Here is a 27,038-nt window from a genome sequence, read left to right as displayed (position 1 = left end):
CTTTCAAGTCTTTCTGAGTGCATCTTAGATTTTTGGGCTCTTGCTCATTCTCTTCTCACTCTGTTCTTTTGGACAGCAATTCTTCCTGTCCTAAAGCAGGCTTTCCATAATAAGTGGTCAGTCACCCTCCTGAGAAGTCTGTCTCTCTCCACTGAGTATATAACTAATCTAGACAGGTAGATTACACCACATGACTTCTTTGTAGGTGACTAACGAAATAAATCCAACCCATAGGGCCAACAATCTTTTAAAAATTGGCAGTCAAAATCAAACATCAGAAGACAAAATACTTTGAAAGCACCAAGGGCTTCCTTTATTCACCCATCTTATTTCAAGCACTGTCATCCTGCAGTGACCACCTTGGAGAGCTTGGCTTCTCCAGCTGCCACAGCATCCAGCCTGGATGTGCATCTCAGCCTGGACGCTCTTGCACTCAAAGACCTGTGTCTTTTTACTCTGCCAGTATTATTTGTCTTCTAGTGGGCTTCCTGAAGTATTGGCAGTCTTTGGCCCTTCTTGCTCTGTAGGCTGCAAAGAGTCATCAGTCCGTAGCGTTGTCCCCCAACCATCATTAACTGAAACCTGATGAGATTTGCCATCATGAGTTGCTGTGCCCTTCCAGCTTTCCCATTTCCCAAAACCTTCCATTAGAAAACACTTGGGCACTTCCACCTTTTCATAAGAATCTTTGTGTGGTATAAGTCATCAGATAAGATGAACTAACAAGCCTTCCCTTTCTTCTCTCCCATCTCCTTATTCTCTGTCCTTGCCACATATAGTAAGTAGGGTTACATATTGTCCCCAGTATTTGTTAACCCACTATTGGCAGCCTTTTTGGACAAAGAGAATCCTATACCTCCACTTCTGTCTTCTGCACAGACTGGACACAGAACCTGCCCCATAATGCAAAATCCATAATGCTCCTACAGGGAGGGAGGTCAAAGTGATTTACCACAAAGGACAGATGAAAAACTGGAGAAAATCATATTTCTCTTTCCCCCTAAAAGATAGGAATCTAACAAAATGTTCAATGACAACCTTGCCAGTTTTACCTGAACTTCCCATGATGATCTTGGTAACTTTAAGCTGCAGTTTGTCTTCAGTGCAGGAAAGGCAAATGCAAAGAGCTACGCACTAAGCACAGGAGCAACCTACGCTCGCTCTGTTCTTAAATGTTCACTCAGCGAACATGAGCAATTTGTTTAACCTTTCTGAAGCCATTTCCTTATCTACAAAATACAGTTAATAACAACTACTGTCTTACTCGCTGCATTTATTCTGGGCTGTCACAAAGCTTTTAGGGAGCTTTGGTGGAAAGCGCAAGGCAGCATTATTTTTATTTGTAACATTCTTTAAATTATTCATTCAAGTCCTGCACTACACACTTCATTCAGAGGTTTGCCCAACTCCAGGAACAATTAAAATATTTCCAGAATACATTTCCCATTCCAGCTTCAGTTATGGATCAAAAGAAAGGCTATTGTGTAAACTGCACATTGCCATTAGCAGAAATATTCTCATCATTGAATTAGATTGGCTTGAGCTATAGGGGGAAGTCAGCATTGGGCTCATATTGTAATAAATAGGAGCTCTTTCTTTGCGGGTTTGGTGCAACCAGTAGGAGAATAAGCATACTGACTACTTTTAATGACGCTACCTCCAAATAAAAAGGTTAGTATTTGTTTTGCCTTTAAATGATCTTGAAAGGGACACTAGATCTGTAGGATACAGAAGACACAGCTTTTTGCAGAATTTAGTGTTCATTTACATTAAATCTTTTTTTTTTTTCACTAATAGTTATCTAGGAAGTGCTTTCAAACATGCTCATTAGAAAATGCCCAACTAAAGCAGATTTGCTGTGTTTCTATGGAAATATAGCTATTAACTGCAATGAGATGGCGATCATTAAAAATTGAGCTATTAAACGACCATTACTGAAGTAAAATGGGTTAAAAAAAAATCAGGATAATCTAACAATGACTGAATTTATCAAAAAGATATCCCCAAGCACTTCCCCACATATTTAGCAAAGAAATGTAATGATGTTCTTTTTTGTTTCATTCACAAATCTACTGGAACGTATTGCAAAGAATCCTCAGTTTTTTACTTATTACGCACCTCACATTTGCACTCAGATTTTTAGCTCTTTGTATATGCAAATATTGAAGTTTCCTGTGCAATCCCCTTGTAACTTGTAGCTATTCAGAGTTGACTATATCCCTTCAGAGGTAGGTATGCTTTCAGAGAAAATGGGTTGGAAAATTCTACCTATCATGGTTATATTGTATTAATATCTTGTGAACATATTTTCATGCCAACTATTTAAAAGCAAAAGAAAAAAATATTCATATATAGGTTTCTAAAATTAAAAAATCAGCTCAGCCCTTCCAGTGAATCCAGTTCATCTTGTATCCTCTTTGAAATACCAAACCTTACCATATTTAGACAATTTAGTTTGTGACATAAATTTCAGCACTAGCAGTCATCCATGAGATTAAAAGAAATAGTAGTACAGTACCTCTCTCTCTGACAACTGCACCCTGAAGTGCACAAATATGAAACAGCTTGGTGAAAGTAATGAACATTTAATTCACATTTTGGTGTATTAATTTAAGGTTTCCTTTAATTATTATGAAACATTTTGTGGGGAAAAAAAAGATGTTTAAAACATAGTGATCATGCCACCTAAATTGAATTGAAGCTCCAAGCCTGCGCTGTGGAAGCCAGTAGATGCAGCAGCAAGCTACCTATACTCAACCTGAGAGAAATCTATTTGAAAATGTTTCTCGTATTCTTCCATTATACTTGCTTATACTTGATCAGCAGCCAACCACTTGGTTCTCCTACTTTTCTTTCTTTCCTTTTTCTTGCTATCTTTCATCTCCTTTTGCACTTTCTTCTGCTCATCACTTTCTGCCTTCCTACTGACGCCTCACCTCTGTTTCCATCTCCATCAATTTTTCTCTCTTTACCACACGACTATAGCACAGCATTGCTGCAAAAGTCAACAGAAGGTTTAACATGTAGTTTCTGAGCACAAAGTTTTTCCTTCTGTAGATGATGGCTACCCGATTCTGGAGTTTTGATGTATTTAGAGATGTATCACGATGAATAGTTCCTATCTTTACAAGTGATTCCACTGAAACTTATCGCATTACCCATCAAAACTGTGCTAGTGACCCAACTCAGAATATAGCCTGTATTTTGCTTATTTTAAAAAAGTCATCTGAGGAGCCAGTGATATTCAGAATGCAAAAGCAGGTATGTTTTATACAACCAAGGAATAGTCACCTGTTGTTTTCTGCTTGTGCTTTTAGTTTGATTAAATAGAATTATTCACTTAAACAGCTCTGGAAGGCACTAACACTGGAAAGAAAATCCAGCCTCCTTCACTAAAAGTTTATTGTTTTCAGCCAAAATCTAAAACTAAAATCAAATAGATCTGGATGGTCCAAATACAGAAGATTCATGAGTTCTTTTAAGGAGGATAATTGGGGCCAGGAGGTGAATTCCAAAGCTCTCCTGGAGAGTAATTGCAGCCCATTGACATACTGAGCATGTTTTGGCTGCATCAGAAATGTTAAATCTGTATTTGGCCATGAATAGATTGGAGTTTGTCATTTACCAAATATTGTGGAGTTTCTGTTACAAAACAGAGCAGTAATAATTTTTCTAAGACAGCTGACATGCATGAGACGGAAAAGAAAAATGGTTTTACTTCCTTCCTAAGCTGGAGCCTGACAACAAGCTTTTTTTCCCCCCTTCTTTTTTTTTCTGTTGAGAACTTGCAGCTGTTTCGGTCTTTCTTATTGTGCTTGTTTTCAGAGTGTGACTGGGAACACAGGCTGAAAGTACAGCTGTTGGGTGCAAAGTGAATCAGGTATTTCACAGTGGTTATTTGATTAGAAAACAGCACCCAGTCACACTGCTGTAGCTGGGGAATCAGATTTTCAGCTGGTGTAAAGCAGCCTTACTCCGCTCAAGCCAAAGAAGCTACACTGAGAATACGACTCACAACTGGAAATGGCACTTTCATTACCAGCCAGTATTTTGGGAAATTATAGTTTGTCAAAAAAAAAAACCCATGATATATTGAGATAAAATATCTTCTAGTTTTGCTCAGTTCCAAGGTGATTTTTTTTTTTTTTTTTTTTTGCCTGGAGCTTGGTATTATTTCAGAGAGTGACTTTTGAGTGATGAAGAAAGGAGCAAAGTTCTTCAGGAAGGGGAAATCTTTCTGATAGCTCTGGGGAGAGTGGGATATGGGAAAGTTTTACAAGATTTATTCTGAAAAGCTCACATTTGGTCTGGCCTTAACAATGAACAAGAGACCGATGCCCTTGACGTATGCAGAGGCTGGTTTTTAGCAGAACACTAGGTTTGGAAGCAGAATACTGCATGCGGTCCCTATTTTGAAGTTGGCCTCACTGAGGTAAAGCCCAAGCAAATGCACTGCTTGTTGGTGACCTTGAGGAAGAGAGGGATAGAGAAGTTTTCACTGTACGTTTTACAACTATTATGGGCAACCACTCTCTTTAGATGCAATTTTGGCAGCAGGGCCATCTCACTCTTCTGAGTATACCAGTGAAACTCAGTGCACAGTGGGGCAGCACTGGGCTGCGTGCGGAGTGAGGAGCTCCCCCGTGCGCCCTCTCATCTTCTCGGGGCAGTAGGATGTCCGTCCTGTTGCTCCCGGAGGTAAGGAAAGGGTCTTCCCATGGGTATATATACACCCTGAGATGCAGTCAGCCACATGCTGGCTGCAGTCCTGTGCAATCTAGCTGGACATGAGCCAGCTCTAGCTGAGAAGCCAAGCATTAGTAAAACATGGTCACGCATTGTCATGTCTGAACAGATTCTGGACTGAAAATGGCTTAGGGCACGAGAACCAAAGCATGATGGCACAGATAGGTCTCATCGGAGTAGAGCGCATCACACAACAGGCCACCCTCCTCAGGGCCTCTCTGCACTTGTTAGACACGAAACAGTACAGAATAATAATAAGACCCATTATATCCTGGTATTTTTAACCATATTTTTAGCTCAGAAAGGATATATGGGGTCAGAGTAAAGGTTCAAGGAGCACAGTCTCCTATCTCTGGCAGGGGCTAAGATGGATAACGGGGAGTATGAGGCAAGTAAAAGCACACAGTGATACTTCTCCCAGTACCCTCCTGCTTCTGGCACTCAGTGGCCCAGAGATTCCCTGAGCTGGAAATTGCACCCATATCTGGTGTTTAATAGTCCTTGATGGACTTCTTTTCCATCAATTTTGCTTATTGTTTTTTGAAATTATTTGTTGTTTTGTCCTCTACAGTACTCTGTGACAATGGCTTCCATAATTTCATTCTGTTTTGAATGATGAAGAGCTTCCTTTGGGGTTTCCTTAACCTGCTGCCTTATCGTTTCATTTGGTGCCCCTGATGCTGTCTGATGAGGAATAGGGACTGGGCTCGCACAGATCAATGGTCTGGGAGATTTTCACAGGCTGAGCACAAGCCTGTTGTCTTTCACATCCAAGTAGACAGAACACTTAGTAGTCACACTCATTTCCCAGGAACACTTATGATTAAAAACAAACACTACCACCACCACCAAACTTTAACACACACACATCTCATTTCCCTGAAAAGAGAGAAATTAGCATGTGTCATAGCTGCTTTCATAGATTACATGCCAGGGAACATAATGCATGCTACAGAAATTAGTATAGACAAAAATAATCGCATCTGCTTTTTATTTGTAACTGCAGTCAAGGCTTGGAAAAATTTGTCCCAGAATTCAGCAAGAAGAGAGCCAAGCCTTCAGCATTGCTCTCCTCTTGCAAACAGCAAAGTGGCAAGGCCTCGCCTCTCCAGGAATCGAGGCTCAAAGCCATGGTGCGCATCAGCAAAATGAGTTGACGCAGAGCAAGGAAGTACAGAGCTTTACATCTTTCAGCATGGTCATTCAAATCCAGTTTATACCACAGCATACTGGAAGCCATTTCCACCTTCGAATTGATCAAACATCTTTTGATCTGGTTCCTGTCCCACTAGACAAATATAGTCGTAACAAAACCCACCAGTGCAAGTGGCAAGCCATGTTGGAAGCAAGTGCGAGGAGGTCAAGAAATACATGACCACGGACCTTAAACCTTCCAGAGCCAGAAGGAGGAAAGATGATGGGATACCCATGGAGTCATTGCAAAGGCTGTCCTCAGTGCCTGCTGCTGTCCTGCCTCTGTGGTCCAGCAATTCACCTGGTTTTTCCATGCTGACAGTCTGACCTATTTAAAGCTAAATGCAAACTATGCACACGTGCATTTGTAGGAATGCGAATAGTTGCAATCTTTCCCACTTTATCATTTTTAAACCAACAGAAAACTGTGGCAAACTCTAGATAAGTAACATTTTCATATCTATAGCTCAACTTTTAACAGTTTTCTAATAGCAGTTCTTTCTGGTGGTAAAGAATGTATCTTGATGCTCCCAGAAAAAACATCAAATATTGCATAATGCAAAATCCATATAGTCAAATTAAAATTAACACCTGTTGCCAAATAACTGTTTTGAGAGCACACATGTTTTAATATTCAGTTTGAGTAGAAAATCTTACACCCTTCAGAGGAGATCCATTATACTCTCCATGGATTAGAATGATATACAGCATTTAGAGAGCTACATATGTGCCCTTTGCAAGGCTACACTGCATATCCCAGGGCATTTGAGGCATTACACAATAAAGTTAACTTTGAGCCTATCTCTGCTGGGTAATGGCCTACACCTGCCAGACATCTAGGGAAAAAATAACAATATGATACTTAGATGGGATTGCTTTTAGAAGGCTTCTCATTTTTGCAGAAGATATTTCAACATGCAGACAGTAACATTTGTAATTCAATCCTGCTGACTAGCAGAACTGAGCATCAGAATTATTTTTAAAAGAAGCTGTTGCATGCTGTTTTTCAACTCAAGTTATTACAGTCTTAATTTGCCATATTACGCGTAAACGAACCTAGAGTCAAGTCTTCTTATTTAACATTAATACTAGCTGATGGCAATGAAAGAATATTTAAATGAATTATTTTAATGTTCATGGACCTAAGTGATCACTGACTTCCAGTATAAAGGATATGTTAATTAATATAGTCATTAATTAGTTAACTGTTGGCTCTTATCTTCATGGAAGCACTTCGAGCTATGCTGAAACGCCACATACTTTTTTGTTTTTCTCTTAAAGAGAGGGACATAAGTATTGTGTTTGCTTTGAGAAGGATGTCTGGGGTTGTAGTTACTGATAATGAATGTGATTCTCAGAAGGGTTATTTGTAAGAACATCAGAAGAGCCACATGGGTTTAAGCGAAGGGTCCATCTAGTTCAGTGCTCTGTCTCCAGCAGTGGTGACAAGTGGATGCCTAGGGACCCAGGCAACATACGCAATACCTTCTGCTTCAAGTCTCCAACTACTTTCCATTCTGGGGATTTCCTGAGCTATCGGGTTTAGCTCTTTCCATGTACATGTGGAGTTTCCCTTTGAATGTGTATTCCTCTTGCATTCACATCTTTATGTGGCAAGGAGTTCCATACATCATCACATATTGCTAGGAAGTCTTACTCTTTTGTTTGCTTTGAACCTGACTCTCACTTTTGTCTTTTGATGGTGTTTAGTACTTTTATTAGAAGAGACTAAATGGTCAGTCTCTACCCACTCATGATTCTGTATGTCTTTTTCATAGCATTTCCACACCTACCCTACTCAGTTGTTCATTACAGCCTTTTGATCATCTCTGTTACCCTTCTCTGAACCTTATCCCATTTTAACATACTCTTTTTGTCATGAGGCAACCAGAAGTGCACAGATAATTCAAGGCTCGGGCAAGCCATGAATTTGTACAACAACAGGATGTTTTCTGATTTGTTCTCTTTTTCTAATAATTCCTAAGGTTTTATTTGGTTTTTTGACTGCTGCTGAGCAGTGAGATGATGTTTTCATGGAACTATCTATCATATACCGCTTTAAATTCATCATCTTTGTTGTATTTCACCTGCCATTTTATTGCCTTGACATGCTGTCTTGTAAAGTCCTTCTGCCATCCTTCATAGTCTGTCGTCATCCTTATCACCTTGAATACCTTCAGATCATCAGAAAACTTTGTCACTGGACTGCTCAACCACTTTTCCAACTCATTTATGGGTATGTTGAACAGTATGGATCCCTGCACAGACACCGTGCAGAACACCTCTGGTGACTTTTCACTATTGCAAGGACTGACCATTTACTGCTAACGACTGTTTGTTCTCTTCTAGTCAATTATTTATCTGTGCAAGACCTTCCCTCTCTCCTAACTGCTTGAGTGCAGGCACATAGATATACTTTCATTTCTCTTATGCTCTGGAGAAATGCTTGGTTATTAAATGAATTATTAAAATGTAAAAAAAAAAAAAAACCAAAAACCAAACCAGCACTTTATAGTCTTTGTAAAGAGAAATCCTTCTGTAGTACTGAACCATTTCCATGGTAGAAGTAGCCCCTGTATGGTGGTGTGTCCACAGTAGATTAAAGCCACGCTGTATGCATACTAGCGCAGTCCCAAGCAATAAAAATCAGAGGTTTCTGAGAACAACAGTGGAGTGCTAAGTAGCCTCTTCTTCCTGCTGCAGAAGCTGTCTTCAAATTGCCTTTTCCTTCAGGATTATGTTGGATAAGGGTAAGATAGAATTTCAAGGACTGGGCTGATGCGTGCAAAAACCGCACAGTTATATAGACCAAGAAGAGCATTTTTGCATCTAGTATCTGTTACGGCAGCACTGTAGGCTGGTAGATCAGTTCTAAGCAAACTCCAAACTTTTATTCCATAGTCCCAAATGAGTTAGGAAGTGTAATTTGAGCTCCCTGTATGTCAAGAGGTCAAAGTCTATTGGCTTGGGCTTTCAGCAGGTGATTTGACTATCAGCATCAGTAAAATAAAGGTCGGTCAGTGTTTAAAGTAGCGAATAATTTTTCCAAGATTGTAGAGATGGGATCCAAATTTTCATATATTGCTCTGAGGTTGCAACGCAGATGTGTTTAAAGGGTTAACACTGTGGCTCAATCAGAAAGAATGCTTGGCAATAGGAGGAAGCCTGGATTAATGATAGAAAAGAATTCTTAGCATTTTATAGCAGTGGGTATTCGAGATGAGACACGGCTAATGATCAACTAAAAAGGTATTTGCAGCTGTGGTGCTACCTCTCCCCATAATGCCAACATTAATCAAGCTTTTTCATGCAGCTTTGCAGTCCATTCTATTTTTCATCGTCCTGAATATAAAAACAGAGCTCATGCCCTAATACACTGAGTCAGAGACCATACTTCTGTGTCACCGAAAATGATCAGACCTTATTGATTTCTAAAAGCTGCACTTTCTGTACTGTGAAACAAACCCATAGCAAAGTTTTTAACAAAGCCAGTTTCATTTTAAAGAAAAAAAAGCCTCTTGTAACCCCAAACTGTAAATACCTCTGGGATGTGAAGTACTCATGCCATGAATTAACTGCTCATATATTTTATTTAAGTCTTGAATTACAACAAAACATCAGCTGAAATTACAGCATCTCTAAGTCTAGTTTTGGAGTCAGCCATCTTGTTGAAAGACCTTGGCAGTGCGAAAAGCCAGTGAAATCGTGTAAGTCAATGTCCTAGCTGTTCTGATGCTGCCTTCGGAGTCAGAAGAAAAGCTTCATTATAGTGAAAAATTAAACATTTGACATACAAGTTTTTTCCAGAATGGCTTCAATCTTTTTAAATAATGAACCCCATTGAATCTCAACTTCTCAGCAAACGTTGATTATCTGAATTCCTTAAGTAAACTACACGTGATGCAGCTTTTGAAACATGAACATGATCTTCCCTCATGTAAACAATCCTCTGTCTTTGTTGCCTGATGCTATCACATTTGAGTGCACATCCTTCTGGATTGCAGGCCCAAGCCTATAAAACCTCGCTATCGAATATCCACCCCAATCTGCAGATGCTTTATGCCTGTGCTTAACAGCCATGACTCATCCCATTAAAGTCAACAAAGTTACAGTAGTAAAGTTAAGCGTGTGTTTGCAGGAATAGGCCCAAATTCTCTGAAGTATTTAGGTAACTCAAGATGCAGAGAGATGACTAGTGGGGGAATTTCATACTGGTGTGACTAATTTCCCTAAGATCTCCTAAAATCAAGAGAGAGAGAGAGGGGTCTTGCAAAGGAGCTTCAGGACAACTAAATTAGGCTCCTGTTCTGGAACATCTTCCAGAGAAGCCTCCAGCTCTCCCTGTCATTTAAGAGTGCTCTGTCCTGGACACCCGGCTCCCACAGAAATCAGCAGGAGCCAGATCTCGAGGTGCCCAGCCACGTCTTGCAAAGAGCCCGCCTGTAGCAGTAGCCACCTCACCAGCTCTGGGAATCGAGGTCCATGTACCTGTAGCTCTGTAGAGCTGCTCACAGCGCAACCTGCGCCTGCTATAGCTTTGCACTCTAATGGCCCCACATGCATCCACACCAGATACTGTTGACACAGGCTAAAATTTACTTTTCAAACTGAAGGACCAAAGTGAAAACAAATGGAAATATCTTTGACTTTTGAAGGCCTGGAGTTTTAAGATTCTTTTAAAAAGACGCTGCAGGTAAAATTCTTCTTTCTCAAATGTACAGGGCTGACTAAATGGCCCATCTTCATTTTTTATGGTTGATTTATAAATACCTGAAATTAAAGGAATAGAAAACATGCAATGACCCCTTCATATTTTAATAAATACGATGTATTTTGAGGATCCTCCAACAGCCATGATTTTGCTGCGTTAAATAAAGTAGATTTTATAGTGCTTTAATCAGATCATGATGGAACATTATGCAAAATATTATGCAATGTAATGCAAAGTAATTAATGCAAGCAGAGAAGTGGTAGGAACGTGAGACCGCTGAGCAGCATGCATTTGTGTCACACGCTGCCTGCTGATTTTCCCAATTTCTTTCTTTCTTAGATAGTGGTTTCCCGTTCAGAACGCACAGCTCCACATGTCAGCTTTCAGCTAGACTCCCACCCCGTCTCTCCCCAAGTTGTTGTCGAGAATTCATTAGCAGATGATGGCTATACCCTGGTAGTGACTGGGAAAAAGGTGAGTGGTTCATAATCTAATCCTTCTGTGCGCTGTATAAACCTGCCGTCAGAGCAGCAACTTTCAGTAAGAGCAACTATTCACACTGCTGGTTTTTGCTCTGCATCCTCCCAGCCTTGGCCTTCCCTTGGGAACACTGGACGGCAAGTTTCCTCCAAGATTTTTTTTCCCTACTAAACAAACGGACAGCCTAATATTGAGAAATGTTTAAATAATGTAAGAGCTGTGATATAAACCAACAAAAGCCAGGAAATGCAAATTTTAAGGCTGAATCCCTGTCCTAAATTCAAGTGCTTGCAAAGAAAAAACACACAATGGCTTAAGGAAAGAATGGTGCTCATAGTTTCCTGGCTTTTGTTGGTTTGTGTCATAACATTATAACTTTTTAAGGAGGGGTGCGTGTGCAAGAGTTATGTAGGTGTGTTTAAAATTGGGAGTCAGTATTCATAGTAAGGTTTGAAGATTGCTTTAGCATGTAGTCTACAAAAGGTTAATAAAAGATGAAGAGCTGTCATAAATATGCTGTTGTCATAAGTAGATATGCATTGTAGAATGGGTTTAAAACATCAGCAGATAATATTACAGATAATCCTAAACCATAATCGTAAGCAATAATTTGACCCCTTGAGTTCTATAAGAATTTACAGAAATACATCAGCCATTAGTAAAGATGGTTATTAATCATTTACTAGAAATGTATGAGATATTTATAAGAGTAATCTTCAAGAAACTGTCCAAAATAAGTTTAAGGAAGGTACTGAAGTGTAAAGAAGTATGATGTATTTATATAGTAATGTAATTATATACTAATTTTCATATTTTGACTAAAAATAATTCTTATCTATTTAGAGTGACTATTATCATAACTATCCTGATATTTTAAATAATACAAATTTTAGTTCATATTTTAGGCATAGTATGGGGTTTTTGATGATAAGTGTTAAAAAACAAGTACATGGGCAGTCATGTGCTGTAAGCGTGTCACAGATATTAATACAGCCTCGCCAAAGTTGAAATAGCCATCATGCCTATTTTTACCATGTATGAACTAAGACATACTGAGATACAGTTTTTTCCAAGAACTAGTGCAGAATTGGGAAGAGCACACTGCTGTTTTCTTTTTCCATCAGCAAAAAATGTTATCTTGCTGTAAACACCAGATGCTGGTAGTAGCTGTATATAACATTAAGATGCCTTTAGGGTTTCTCCCAAGCGAATTTAAAATCATGTCAATTAAATTACTTATAAGATCCTATAATTACTCAGCTAAAGAGAAGTCGAACCGCAGCTTGCACATCTGAAATCTGAGTAGCGGCACAGCGCATTGCATAAATAGAGACTCTCCTTGCCGCTTGGTGTGTGTATTAAAAGGGCCTGTGCATCATGTCTCTCCGTCGACAGATAACGAAGATCCCGCTGCAGGGGCCGGGCTGCCATCACTTCAGGTCCTGCAGCCAGTGCCTGCTGGCACCTCCCTTCATGCAGTGTGGCTGGTGCCGCCAGCAGTGCCTCAGGTCCCCCGAGTGCCCCGGCGGCACCTGGACGCGGGAGAGCTGCTTGCCTAGGGTGTACGAGGTAAAACGGTGGATTTCTCATACTTATCTCTGAGGGAGGAACGCGGTCTGCGATCCGCGGCCATTTTCTGTTTATTTTTATGCAAGTATGATAAATGAAGTGTCTGCTCTCCTCGACTTCCCCTCGGCCTCAGTGTCCATAAAGCCTCTGGCTGGATGCACGTACTCCCCCCGAACGCTGCGGGCGCCGGTGCTGACAGTGGACAGGTCTGTCTGATCGGCCCGGCTTGCCATGGGGGAGCCTCCGGCCTGCGAAGCAGTCGTGGTGGGGAAACGACATGGGTCTGAGCCGGCCTGGCAGGGGTCTGACGGGAAAGGCCAGTCACGAAAAGGAGCACTCTTCCCTTCAGACCCCTCTCAAAGGGAGGAGGTGGAGGAAGGCACTTCCCGCCCACAGCTGCCACAGCCTGACCCAACGCAGGAGGTCTCTGGCCCCCACCCCTCATCTGTCCCCATGCTGCCCCCAGCGTTGGAGGAAAGGGTGGTGTTTCCCTGTGGGGAAAAGTCCCTCTCTTCCCTACCTAAGCTCTGCGACAGAGCTGTCAACCAAAACACCACCCTGGGGGAGGCGTTTTTTCCCTGGCTCCTTGTTCCCATGGGTCCACTCGCCACTGAGGGGGACGAGCCTCTAGCTGCACCCCTCCCTGGGACGGGACAGCCGGAGGCTGCTGCCAGCCGGCCAAAGCCCATCCAGGCTGTGCGAGAACGAAACCGCACGGACGAGCAGAGAGCCGCACTGGCGCGTTCCTGTTTTAATTTAGCTATGGTTAACGCAGGATCCGTACTGGCCGGCTGTACGTGTAACCGAATCATCCCCTGTGAAGTGTGACATAGCTGTGAAGGCAGAGGTTTATAGGGCAGTTAACGGACTAGAAAACTGAGGGAAGGACAAGCACTATTGTACTAAACATCGAGACATCCTGTGCCCCCACAGAGCAATTTCAGTCTCTGGTAAGGTTTTGTTACTCCAAAAATAGTTAGTGTGCTGAGATATTAAATAGGGTGGAAAACTAGGATCTGAAGTCAATCCAGATTTCAAAGAAAAAAAAAAACAAAGAAATAAGGGAAAGTTAAACTTGGGAATAGCACAGACTCCACAGGGTACAGTACGACTCCACACTCTTAACTGCAGTGTTGTGTGTCAGGGGGCTGTGCGAGCATCACTCCTTTTTTTATGGGATTTGTGCAAAAGTACTGTTCCTGCATAGGTTCCCTCTTCTTTGGTCACTGAGAGCTGATTCAAAGCTCATTAAAATAGGAAAGATTCCTACTGGCTTCAGTGCATTTTAGATCAGACTCTTTGTCTGGTTTCTAATGGGGGCAGTAAATTTCCCCATATAGAATATATGGTATAATTCTTTTGAAGTATTCTTCAGCTGCCTTTCTATCTACAATAGTTCATTTGTGAGAGTCTTGAAGTATAGCTACAAGAAAGTTGAAAAGAAATGTGCTGTCTTACTGGATTTCCAGATGAAATAATAGCCAAGTATCTCTCAAACACTTTCCTTTCAGCTTGAAAATGAAGTCGGGTCCTTTGAAAGGCACAGCTGTATTGCATTTTAGGGGCAAAATTACTATCACTAAAGCATTAAATCTAATTCATTTAGGCACTATGACCACAAATATAAATTCAGTCTTTCATTCTCTGTTGTTTGTCCAGTGGTACTGGTATGTTTGCAAAATTATGCAGTATTGTTAAAAGTCCCCATAAACCCTGAACCAATGTCTTTTTGATTTTTTTTTTTACTGGCAGTACTGACCAGTACTTTTACTGAGTTTTGTAAGACTTCTATAGTGCTCCTACATTTTTCCCACCATTGTTATATTTTACAGGACAATTTACAATATACAGAAAAAAAAGCATTTCCTTTGTAGATTGTCTCTGTGTTTCTGAGGGGTAGTTTATTTTTAACTCGGAATTAGAGGTGACCAAATGTAAAAGATTTAAGGAAAGAATAGCAGAAGTCACGTTAACTTTATCACAGCCAATGCGATATTGGATTATGGTGTCTTTGAAGCTACTTCACTCTGAACCTGACTTTCATCAAAGTGACAAAAAATGGTCATTTTGGGGCTCTTTTGTGTTCAGCATTCAACTTCTAACAAAATAAGTACATTGTATGTTTAACATGCCAGAAATAAGATGTGAAAGACAAGAACGGCAGGATTTAAAAGACTGTTACAATGCACAGCTTGTTCAGTGCCCCTAAACACTATCCTTCAAAGCCTTCTAGTATAGGTTTTGTTATTTATTGCTACTGTCAGAGAAAGCTCATAATGTGACAAATGAAAGGTGAAGAACAATTAAGATGAATGCTAGGACACAGTCTACCAGAAGAAATGCTTTTCTAAAATTATTCCTTTGCACATTCTTTAACTCCATTTGAAGTTCAAGAAAACCTGATGTAACTAACACAATATTTTTTTGCCAGATTCTCCCAAGCAGCGCTCCCGTAGAAGGCGGGACAAAACTGACACTGTGTGGATGGGACTTTGGATTCAGTAAAAATAATAGATTTGAATTAAAAAATACAGTAGTCCATATCGGAGGACAAATTTGTGCTCTGGAAGCAAAATCTAGCAACAAAAACAAGTAAGAAACCTAAAATATTAATTTCCTTTTACACAGATGTTCTTTATGCGGTATGGATTTTTTTACAATATAAACATTCAGTCTACAAGTGTCATCTCCGATTCTGAAATTTCAAACAGGAAACAATCCCTTGGTTTCATAAGCTCCTCAAGAAAAAAATGCTTGAAATGGAGATCAAATAAATCTAGTTAATGCCAGTAGCTCCTGCAGCAGCTTTTTCTGGTTTGTCTGTGAAATGCTGTTCAACATCTGTGGGAGCTGGCAAGAACGAAACTATTCAAAGGTTTGAAAAGGGGGCAGGTTCCTTTGGCCGGGATCCTGCTGGGCTCAGTTATGTCACCTCCGTCTTCCTGATCTGTGAAGCTACTGGAGAGAAATGTGAGAAGATGCAGGTATTTTGTCATCCAGAGGCTTACGACCCTCAGCTGCACCTCTCCTCCTCCTCCTCAGAAATAAGTATTTGACACAGTGGGATAATGGCTTAAGTTTAAGACAGAGGTTATTCCGGTTGTTATCTTGAAGAAATAGGAAGTTCAATGAATATCCTCTCTCAGTTCCAAGCATATGACTATCTACTACTAAAGCAATGTGCAAATCATGGCACAGCTTCCCTGTTCATACATATAGCAGCAAAAAGAAGTATTGAGCACTCTCCTAACTGCTATTCTGAACAGTCCTAATGCAAACAAAATGATTTAAGGAGACTAGCTCATATATGAGACTGTGTAAATGTAAGGTAATACATTGACACATGCTGCCACAAAAGTTCAAGTTTAATTTTTGGTAATACTTAAATTTATACAACAAACTTGTGTATATGATGCATTTTTTCTAATCCTGTTGTCTGCCAAAATTCGGCAGCAAAGGAAAATTCCAAAAACCAACTCAGCCATCGAATGGGAGGTATTTGTTTTCTCTAGCATGCTTCTTTTTTTCTGAAATTTATTTGATATACTAAAATTATTTTCTCTGGCGAAGTATAAACACCACAGTGTTTGTATTTAGTATTAAATAAGATGACCACAGTTCTTTCAGCTGTTGTTTCTGAAATGTCCCTGAAGCACATAGATTGATGATTTGTTTAGTATGGATCCTCCATTATTATGAGTTTGAAGTGGTTCTATTTTATTACAAAAAATCAAGCCAGAAAAAAAATGTAATCCCATCTTTTTCCTTGTTTTCCAAAGGCTGGAATGCACAGTTCCTGCTGCAAAAAATCCAAGTTTTAATATATCCAGTAGTGTTTCTGTTGGACATGACAAAACACTATTCAATACATTTTCGTACGTGGTAAGCACTATGATTAAAACTTTATTCTCAAAATTAGCTTCAATATTAACTGGAAGGAGACTCCTCATGAGTCCAATCCAGTATGGTAATTCTATATTCCTGTTTGCTTTATTATTACTTCATGGAAATGCTAATAAATGTTTTAAGATTCTTCACATTTTGAAAATAATTTAACAATCCACTGTTCTTACTTTTACCCCCCCTCAGAATCCTGTAATAACAAGTATCTCTCCCACTTATGGCCCCAAATCTGGAGGAACATTGCTAACTGTGGCTGGAAAATACCTAAACAGCGGAAAATCCAGAAGGATTTTTGTTGGTGAGAAACCATGCACCTTGAAAAGGTAATGTACTTGCTAAAAAGTGATGCCTTTAATATTGAAATGTCTTGAATAAAATGTCTTGGAGTAAAAAAAAACCGCAAATGTGCATTGCTCTCCCCTCCTTGTGTTACATATCGGAGAGTTGATACTGCAATACGCATTCAGTTCTGGATTACCTCCTGAGTTTAGGATGCCTGAAAGGTTCTTAGAAGGTACTACGATTCCCTAGAAGACTTGTTTATTCTGTAATGCCTTCATTAACCTCATTAAAAGGTTGCATAGAGAAGTAGCAAATCAGCTTCTAATGGACTAGAAACTGCCCATTTTCCATCATTTTTGTCACCCTGACTCCCACACACTCAGCCCTCTCTCTTGTATTAGCAAGAGCTGCTGTTCATGAAGCAGCTCCCAGTGATGTCCAGTGGGTGCAGGTTACCATTTCCTACTGGTTTGTTCGGTGGAAATCTGACCAGTGTGGGAATGTGTATCACGTGCAGAGGAGCAGCTATTTCTGCGGTACTGTCAGTGAACAGCCTCCAAACCAGAGGCAGCATCAGTTTGGGACTTTTCCTGGTGTATATAAACTTGTTTTGAGGATTAAGCCAGAATTTCTTGTGGCTCTGTACTGGATCCAGTAGGCACTCAGTCAAAATCTTTGACATGCTCTGTGTGGAAATGCCTTCAATCCCAGCTGAATATAAATGTTAAATACCAAGCACAGATTCTCTGCTATGGGCAGACAAGCGTTCTGAATTTGGCAGCCATTCTACCATGGTGCAAATCCTGCTTGGTCCTGTTTACAGCAGGGTGACTCCAGAATTGTCACCTCTGCAGACAAGGGCAGAATCTGGCCCACTGTGTTCCAGGAACAGGATGTCCAGCAATTCCTCTAAATTTTGAGTCTCTCCTAATGATTATGGAAAGTTGTAGTGGTGAAACATCACACTTGTGGAAGACGTGGGGAAGCAGTAGCCTGTTAGTTGACATCAGACTCAAAGTCGGGAGAGCTAAATTTTATTCTTTGCTGCTAAATGATTTATTGTATGCTCTTGATCAAATCAGCTAAGCCTGACTAAATCAAGAAAGGGATTTAGGTATTCAAGTCTGATATTTAATCACTACCAAGATCTTCAGCACTTCTGTTTAGTGGTTACTTAATAGTTTAGGGTGGCATTTATTGATGTCATCATCTCAGCTGGTCAACTAATGGACAAATACATAAACCTTTTGGGAATGATTCATCTGATCCATTTGAGACATCTACTGTGGGAGTGAGATGACAGACAGCTCAGAGGCAGACATCTGCTTTGGTCAGGTGGACCTCTAGGTATCGAACCGTAGTTGGGGCTTATCCAGTAAGCATCCCCAGCACCCCTCTTTCTCACTGGCCAAGTTGTCTGGAGACTTCTACACAGGTCTTAGCCAGATTCTCAGAGCAAGTATTTCTCTATCTAAACTGGCAGCTTTCCCCAGTTCTGAGGGCAGCTAGACCAAGGACTTATTTTTCCCTTTATAAGATGGTAAAAAGCTTCCAGATACATATGAACAAATCACTAACCCCTACAGCACATGGTGAACTCCACCTTTCTGGAAAGCTTCAGAAGTGGCAGCAAATGCCTCTTTTATCTAATTTGGGGACAATCTCTCACATCCTTTGAGAATGGCCTCACTTGAAGGGCTCCTGGATGTGGTTGGGCCCAAATCACTGAAACCAGCTGGTAGAGTTACATTTGCTTCTCCAATCAGTTGTTACCCTTGCCTCTGATGTGTCCTGCTCCCTGCGGCCACACGTCATGTGCTTCAAGCTTCAGGATCCTTCACCCCTCTGCTGCCCGCTCACCCACTGAGCTCAGTGTGGGGGAGGACTTCCAGGGCCAAGCATGAGAAAGCAAGGGAAAGGTGAATATCCCAGAGACTCCGCTGCTGTGCTGAATTCAGCCAGCTCTTCCTGAATTTTCACCTTCTCCTCCCTTCTCCTTGCCCTCTGCCTGCCCATCAGCAGCGCCTGGAGTCAGCAGGTGCCCCCAGGGTGGGACATCTCATCTCTGACATGCTGGTACCCTCCCCACCAGCACCTTTTCTTGAGGTTTTTAACATAGGGTAAATCCTGTGGATTGGAAGGAGAAAGATGTTATCCCTTGGTTACAGCAGAACAAGTCATTATCCTTAAACCTGGAGCATGCTGTTGTTTTCCAGGCTGGAAGCTGCCTTTGCAGAATGCAGGGGCTGACGTGGCTGTCACCAGCACTGGGGAAACACCTTCCAGCAGGCAAGGTGCAAGTCAACCAAATTAAGATGAATCTTGAGCCTAAGCAGTGGTGTTGCTGTTTCTACCTCACACCATGCTTATTTGTTGCAATATAATCATTCCATGAGGGAATCAATGATGTTTTTTGACAAGTGGATCCTTAGGCAAGGTTGGGGGTCACTAAAGGACAGTGTTTTAAACTGAGTGCATGTTTTACAATGCTGACAAGCAAGCCTTTTTCTGTCCTTCCAGCGTATCAATGAGCACTGCGGAGTGCTACACTCCGGCACAACGAATTCCCCAGGAATACCGTGTGAGGGTGGGAATCGACGAAGCTATTCGAGACGCGAGCGGTCATTTCACATACAGAGAAGACCCCGTTGTTTTAAAAATTCATCCGGCCAAATCTTTTCTTAGGTGAATAAAAATTTTTTATAGAAATAAGAAAAGTAATGAATGAAAGAAGAATGGCTACGCTGCAAAGCAATCTATCAAAAGAAATTGCATTTTTATCTCTATCTGCCATGCCAATTGCTTCTATTATGGTGCAGTTGCAAAGGGCAGATCATTTCCTTTCAGAGGTGAGGGAGAATGGGGAAGGGCACCTCTTTTCTTTATGTGATTTAACTTCTAGCTGCTGCTGAGCGTACCTGTGATGTCCTGCTGAGATACCTACTGTACAGCTAAGTGTGTCTGCTATACTGCGTCTGGACATTACACTGATTAGTGAGGAAAATCATTTAATGTGACAAGTCAGCGGTACTCAGGAGAGCAAATGGATTTTAAAATAGTCTAAATCCAGCGCTACATAAATATTATGAATATATATGTATGGTAGTATATGTGTGTTTTTAAGTGACATATTTATGCTCTCAGTAGCTCTAATCCAGGCCATCTGCCTTTGCCAAAAAAATGTCAGCAGTAAAAAAGGCACCTCTTTCAGCACCACTGAAAGCAGTAAGTTAAGTTAGCAAATGCTAAGTACAAGTATACACCCTCCTTTAAAATGTACACATTTGTTTTATAACCTGGCATACCACAATTTTAAAAATTATTTTTCTTTTCTTGAATTTGATTAGTTGTTATAGCAAATGTAAAATTGTTTCCCAGAAAAATAATCTCACTGCTGAGAGGTATGTATTTGCATTCACCCCATATATCCCTAATTCTGGTTTTATGTTGTCATTTACTCTAAAATATAATTTGTAATTAAGATTATCATAGCAGATGTATCATTATCCTACTCATCTTCTTTTCTTTTTTTTCTTTTTTTTCTTTTTTTTTTTTTTTAATTTTTCCTAGTGGTGGAAGTACAATCACAGCTCAGGGAATCAACTTGAACTCAGTGTGCTTTCCTCAGATGGTGATTACTGTACCTAAACTGGGAATGAACTTCTCTGTGGTGAGTCAGTCTTGGAGAAGACCATCTGTTATCTTGTCATCATCATGTGGTGAATGGCATCGAATTTTCAGTCAAAATACTTTGATTTTTGCCTTGAAACTTCGGGGCTTCCACCGACATTTTGGTTTCTGCACAGACTGTTTCCACTGCATAGGCAAAACTCAAGAACAAATTTGAAATTAAGCTGGGGGTAGAACAACAGTAGAACAGTTTCCAAGGAACCTCTTCCAAAGAAATAAGGCTTTTACAGTATCTGATAATAAGATTTTTATATTGCAATTTAACAATGCAAATTCAGTGACAAAACACAGAACAATGCAATACAGGTATGTCAGATTACATGGCAAGTTCAAGTGCTACTGTGATAGGTGGGAAACATGGTGACTGTGGATATAAAAGGAGAATGGAACAAGCACCAAAGAAAGAGGAAAAGTAAATATGTAAAATCAAAAGTAAGTATTATTTTGAAGAATTTCTGATTGCCACATTACCTGTTGGGGCAAATCTTTCCTAACTTACCAAAGTTCAGCAACTAAGTTTTAAGAGAGGTTTGGGCTTTTGCAGTTGGGTACCTCTGCATGAACCAAGGGTCAGTCAGGGATCTGAGCCTTCTTTTGTTACCTGAGTTGATAACACACAGTGTCTAAATCTAAATAAGGTGTTCGGATATGACCATGTGATCCACTTTAATTTTTATAAGGCAAAGATGACATTTATTGGCTAGTTGTACTGGAACTGTTTCCTGTAAGCTTTTGCCTACACACTTGTCTTGCACCTCCAACATTTTCTTATCTGTAAGGTCTGTTTAGCCTAACTGAAGCTAAATTGACCTACACTCTTTATGACATGCTACGTTACTGGTCATATTCTCAGCTTACTTCTAATGATCATCATACACTATTTCCTGTATTGAATTCTAAGTATTAGATCTAGGTTTGCTCAAAGCATTTTAAATGGTATGTCTGCAAATTTGCAGTCTTTTATAGCTTCAAGGTCATAATAGGGAGGTTTAGATTGGACTTTAGGAAAAATTTCCTTACTGAAAGAGTGGTCAGGCCTTGGAACAGGCTGCCCAGGGAAGTGGTTGAGTCACCATCCCTGGAAGTATTTAAAAGTCGTGTAGATGAGGCGCTTAGGGACATGGTTTAGTGGGCATGGTAGCGTTGGGTTGACAGTTGGACTCGATGATTTTAGAGGTCTTTTCCAACCTTAATGATTCTATGATTCTAATATTCTTCGTGATCCTAATTTGTATAATATTATGAGTGTCAGGACCTGAATTTCAGCTGGATGTAATTGTGGCTTGTAATTTAATGGGTTCAGATTTTAATCTGAAAATCAGCGCCCCTGCAATAAAACACAGTGTTCAATGTTGTCAAAAAGACACTTTACCCATGAGTCGGAAAGCAAAACATTTCAGTGAAATCAACCAAACTCAAAATTTATTAGGTTTTGTGTAATGTGGGCATGATTATTTCTAAGTACAAAAGATTTCCAAGGAAAAGATCATTGCTGAAATCAGCTCTTTAGATTTTGCTTTGTGTGGGTTTGAGCAGTCTTTCTTTTGAAGTAAAGATCATTCACTTGCTTTCTCTGTTCCCTTGTGAGAATATGCGATTCTGCTTCTCTTCAGGCCCTGATACTGCATACCTTGCTTGTCAAATATCTGGGACTTCCTCAGAATTTGAACAGATTTGAAAGGATCTGAAGTTTTAAAGAACTAAATCCACTGTCCAAAAGTGACTGGCAACTCCAGGCAATGAACACTGTAGAGTTTGCTCTCTCCCCCAAATATTGGGGAACAACCTTTCCTTTGAGCAGTGGTTTGCTGCCTTTTAACCTGCTATTGGAAAAAGACGTGGACATAGACAGTCAGATTTATCTCCCTTATTCTTTTTCTTTTCATACCTTGCAGTGTGCGTGATATTTGCCAACACACAAGAAGAGGCAGGTCTGACCCTCCTTTTCCATAAGGATATCTGTCCCCTACCACTGCAGATCTCTAAGAATCTGCCCCTCTGTAAAAGCAGCTGTACACAAGTTCATTCTCCCTGCACAAAGGGTGGAATATAACCTCAAACAGATTATAATCCAGAGTGGTTTATAGTTTGACACTGCCCAAGTAATATACTTTGCCCTATTGAAATTAAAGGCTTCTGGCACTCGGTGGCTTTCCCTGCCTCTGTGGCAGCCCAGCTCTGCTTGCCATTTGTTCTGTCACTAGTCTTTACCTCGAGCTTATTTTTCAAAGAAGGATATTAGTTCTCAGGGAGAAGAGGAAGATTTGTAAGTGGCGAAACAAGATTGCACCGTGTAACTGAGGAAATTGCTGGCAGAGGATGCCTATGGTTGCAGCCTGCCCCATCCTGCGCTGGAGATTCTGGGCCCTGTGCATGAACGATATACCAAAAAAGCAAACTGTCATCCAGTAATTACAAAAATAAGCAACGATGAGGAACTATTTCCAGCAGGGATTCAGACCACTGCAATGACCAGCTATCCCATTTATAAAGGAGAAAACAGGTTGTGGTCCTGAATAGACCAAACCCAGACAAACAGTGCAATACAAACCAAAATGATCAAGAAGTCCTGTAGCTGAGGTTACATATCTTTTTGCTTCCTTAGTTTGGGAGAGGAGAGCTAACTGAGTCATTTTTTTAAATTGTTATTTAAGCCCTTTTTCTTTTCAGTTTTCTCTCACCAGCCTCCTCCAAGAAGCTGCTTTTGTCAGCATTCAGAAACTCTGGCTCTTGGGAAAACCAAAGCCAGCACTGAAACACATCCCAAAGTATCAAAGGAAAGTACAGCTGGGAGGGACCACAAAGACCTAGCCTGGCCCGCTTCCCTGCGGCAGGAGCAAATGTACGCAGACCACTGCCTGACGGATATTTGTCTAGGCTGTTATTAAAGCTTCTTGTGAAAGAAATTTCACAACCTTGCTTAAACAAGCTTTGGAGAGAGCTGCTTTACCTGCTTACCTAGTGGTTTGGAAAGACTTCTTTCTAATAATTAACCCAAATCCTAGCTGCTAATTAGCTATCTTCTTGTTTAACCCTCAGTGGACACAAACAACAGATTACCAGTCTCTCCTGCTAATTTTACATATTTGCACTACATTATGATTCAGCCTTTCTCTTTTCCAGGTAAAACAAACCAAACTACTCCAAATTCTCCTGATAAGTGTTTCCTAGAGCTCTGCTCCTTCTTTCTGCCACCTCCCAGACCCTCTCCCATTTGCCTAAAACTGGTGGTGCCCGATTTAAAGGAGGTCTCACCTTTTCCTGTCAGCTATCTATCCCCAGACCCTTAATTCACTCCCTCAGGCTTAATTGTGGCCTAGAGCCCTGATGGAGTTGCAGTGTGAGTGGAGGGTCACTTTTGTAAGCAGCAGGAGCTGTTGGGGATGCTCTGTATCCCAAAGCCTCAGGGAGCAGAGCCAGCTGACGCGCCCTGGGGCATCTGCTCTTCTCTGCCTGTTTCTTTCCATCCCGATGGAAGAGATGAGCGATAAAACTGGTAAAAGAGTTTTTCTGGAACAACTCCCCATAAGAAATGCAGTTTCACTGCGACTGAAAAGTTTTGGGGGCAATATGCCAGCCCCCTATAGAAGAAACATTTAAGTTGAGCTTTTCAGCTTTCATGTTTGAAGGTCAATACTTCTGAAACTTTTTCTTCTATAAGGCAAAAATGCCTTGCTTCAGCTTTATCATTTTCATTCCTTATTTATTTAAATTTCCTTAAAATTGTTCAATACTGTGTTCACACTAGTTGTGTTTATATTACATTATATGTTAACACTGTCAAAATAATACATTTAGCTTTCTTTGAATTTGGTATTTCAACAAGTGAAAAAAATGTTCTAGAGTTATTGAACCATATGTTTCAATACTTGCAATGTGTTTCTTTTTAATTTCTATTTCATGAGTTCTTTTGACCATTTGTTCTGACTAGGAACAAAAAATATGAATTTAGGCGGTGCTGCATAAATTCCCGACAGCTCTAGATAATGCATAAGGATACACAAACCCCCTCACTTCTGTTTACATGTCCAGTTCCTGTGTGAGGTGCACAAGGAGGGAAGCAGCTCATTCCTTCCTTTCACTTTGCATTGTGCCTGTAAAAAAGCTTTGCACAGTTTGGAATGGTGTTTGATCAGGAGCCTGTTTACAAAATAAGTGTCTTCTAACCTCTGGTATAAATCATGCCAGATGATTCTTCTGCTTCTGAAGCACTTGAGACCAATATTTTCTCTTTGAAAACCTGTACTTTGCATTGATTCCCCAATAGTGAACAAGTGGTCATTTGGGGATCCTTTGCTGTAGCGTTTTTAATATTCCATCCATTAACTAATTTGGATATATATTCCCACTGTTTAATCTCTTCTAACCATGAATGTCTCAAGATATGCAAGGTTGCAAAATTAGGGAGAAGCACCTTTTAATGCATGACCTTCAACAACTGACCCTGTAGCTATGCAAGATCATCTCTTTCCACAGACTTTTAATTATCTCTCCAGTAAGTAGTCTTTTGAATGATCTTTAGCATTTCTTAATTGCTCCTTGCTAGATGCCATTTCCTGCTGTATTACAGGAGAATTTTAAAATGCCCTAAAGTTCCTTCAATGTTTACAAGTCCATGAACAATCCATACTCATAATACTCATCAAAATGCCTAGAAATCACCTGCAAGTGTCTACCTTAGATTTATTAAATAGCGATAGAAGAAATTCCCTGGAAACTGTGGATGGTGAGTGTGTGATTATTGAAGATATTCCTGACTACCTATCGGAAGACGCTCAGGGTTGGAGGCTCTATCTGTGTTGACTCTAAGGCATAAAGCTGCCACAGAAGCCCAGCAAAGAGTTTTCCTCATGGAGGGGAACCATTCGCCTTTCTTTCTGTGCCAAATCTGCATCTCATGCACATCTCCTGGCAAGGAAAGAGTGCAGCAGGTGGTGTCAGGGAAAAGCCCACGCTGTGAAATCATCAGGGTGCCAGGGATGTGGTGCTAGCAGGTACATTTCCCATCCCAAGCCCAGGGAGAAATTTAGACTCCCAGTCAATATTGGTCGTGTTGTGCGAAGGGCTGTCTCTCAGACCCAGGAGCAAGAGAGGTTTTACTCTACCTTGTGGTCCAATGATCTGAGAGACTGGAAGTATCATGTCACATGCCTTCATCCACGAAGAAACTAGAATAAAAATGCTACCGATTCATTAGGGCCATTCACTGCACTACCTGAAATGGCAGCAAAAGCCAGTGAGTTCTCTGAAAAATCTTCAAGATGCCCTGCTTGAGTGTCACTGCTCAGTTTCTCACCTACACAGAAAAGCCTTCTGAATAGGCTTTCCTCAAGTCAGATCTGAATTCTCATCTCTTTCTATTGAGAAATCATCCTTTGGCAAAGATGGTTGGAGAGTCTCCTGGTCTGTGTTTAACCTCATTCATCTTTCCTTCCTCAAAAGTTTACTTTTCTATGAAAGGACAAATTGGCCCTTTTCTCCCTTCTGACTGCTACAGATCCTGTAATACACATCCAACTGCCCCTCTCTTATCTGGGTCAGCTGCTGAGAGACCTTTGGAGCTCAGAGATCCTCCTTCATACTTTTCCTGTTATTCTATCAGATGAAAAAAAATTGAATTGGGCACCGAAGTTCAGATTCTGTAGGTCAAGTTTGAATTAATTGCCTCAAGGGTCATATTTTACAAATGAAACAAGAATACATACCTTTAAGTGATGAGTCATATGCATTGTGCAATGGATTATTGTTCCCTTTGGGGTATAGTATTTACTTATGCTTGTGAAATGCTCCATAATTTTTAAATCTTTTCTTCCTTATTGTCTTCAGATGTAGATTATAGTCACAATAAGAATGTAGGCTTAGCTTTTAAAGTGAATGTGCTTTAAAGCCTAATTAAATAAAAGTTAAAGGTGCTGGGTGATAGGCAGTATCTTAATTGAGAAGGCAACAGATTGAATTAGAGTTTTTTTCTTATAGATCCTCAATCCAATATTTCTTGAAAACTAAACCATCATATTCTTCAATTGCTAAAACCAATTTCAAGGTAAAAATGTCATGTCAAATCATGTACCAATAAGGGCATTGCAAATAAGATTTTTCTTGACCTTACCAATCAGTCACATTGCATCCCTTCCAAAGAGTATTATTAGATTTTTATCATTTTCTGAAAGCTTCCTCTTCAGAGACCAGCCTGATAAAGTAAAGTATCTGATTCTAATAGATAGCCACAAACAAAGTTATGAATACCACTGCTATTCATTTAAGGGACATCACTACTCTACAGTAGATAAAAAGTCTAATGAATTTAAATTAATCAAATAAATATAATGATTACCTGGGACATATTTGGTTTTATAATTATATATATTTTAGTAATCCCTTTTTAGAATCGACACAATATGATAGATAACTTTATGAATATTCATATATCATGGAAAAGTATGGCTTGATCATACATTATACT

General features: G+C 40.3%; 1 protein-coding gene across 1 annotated transcript in view; it reads left to right on the top strand.

The window, feature by feature from the left end:
- The window catches only part of MET (MET proto-oncogene, receptor tyrosine kinase), a 68,911-nt gene that overhangs the window by 16,151 nt on the left and 25,722 nt on the right, over positions 1–27,038 (top strand). The window contains exons 3-9 of the mRNA XM_075147326.1: positions 10,991–11,125; positions 12,527–12,700; positions 15,132–15,292; positions 16,480–16,582; positions 16,790–16,926; positions 19,406–19,570; positions 20,456–20,555. Of these exons, the coding sequence (XP_075003427.1) occupies positions 10,991–11,125; positions 12,527–12,700; positions 15,132–15,292; positions 16,480–16,582; positions 16,790–16,926; positions 19,406–19,570; positions 20,456–20,555 (975 nt within the window). The remainder of the gene's footprint in view (positions 1–10,990; positions 11,126–12,526; positions 12,701–15,131; positions 15,293–16,479; positions 16,583–16,789; positions 16,927–19,405; positions 19,571–20,455; positions 20,556–27,038) is intronic.

The sequence above is a fragment of the Calonectris borealis genome, chromosome 1, assembly GCF_964195595.1.
Source record: "Calonectris borealis chromosome 1, bCalBor7.hap1.2, whole genome shotgun sequence".
Lineage (NCBI taxonomy): Eukaryota > Metazoa > Chordata > Aves > Procellariiformes > Procellariidae > Calonectris > Calonectris borealis.
This window is presented reverse-complemented; position numbering and strand designations above follow the sequence as displayed.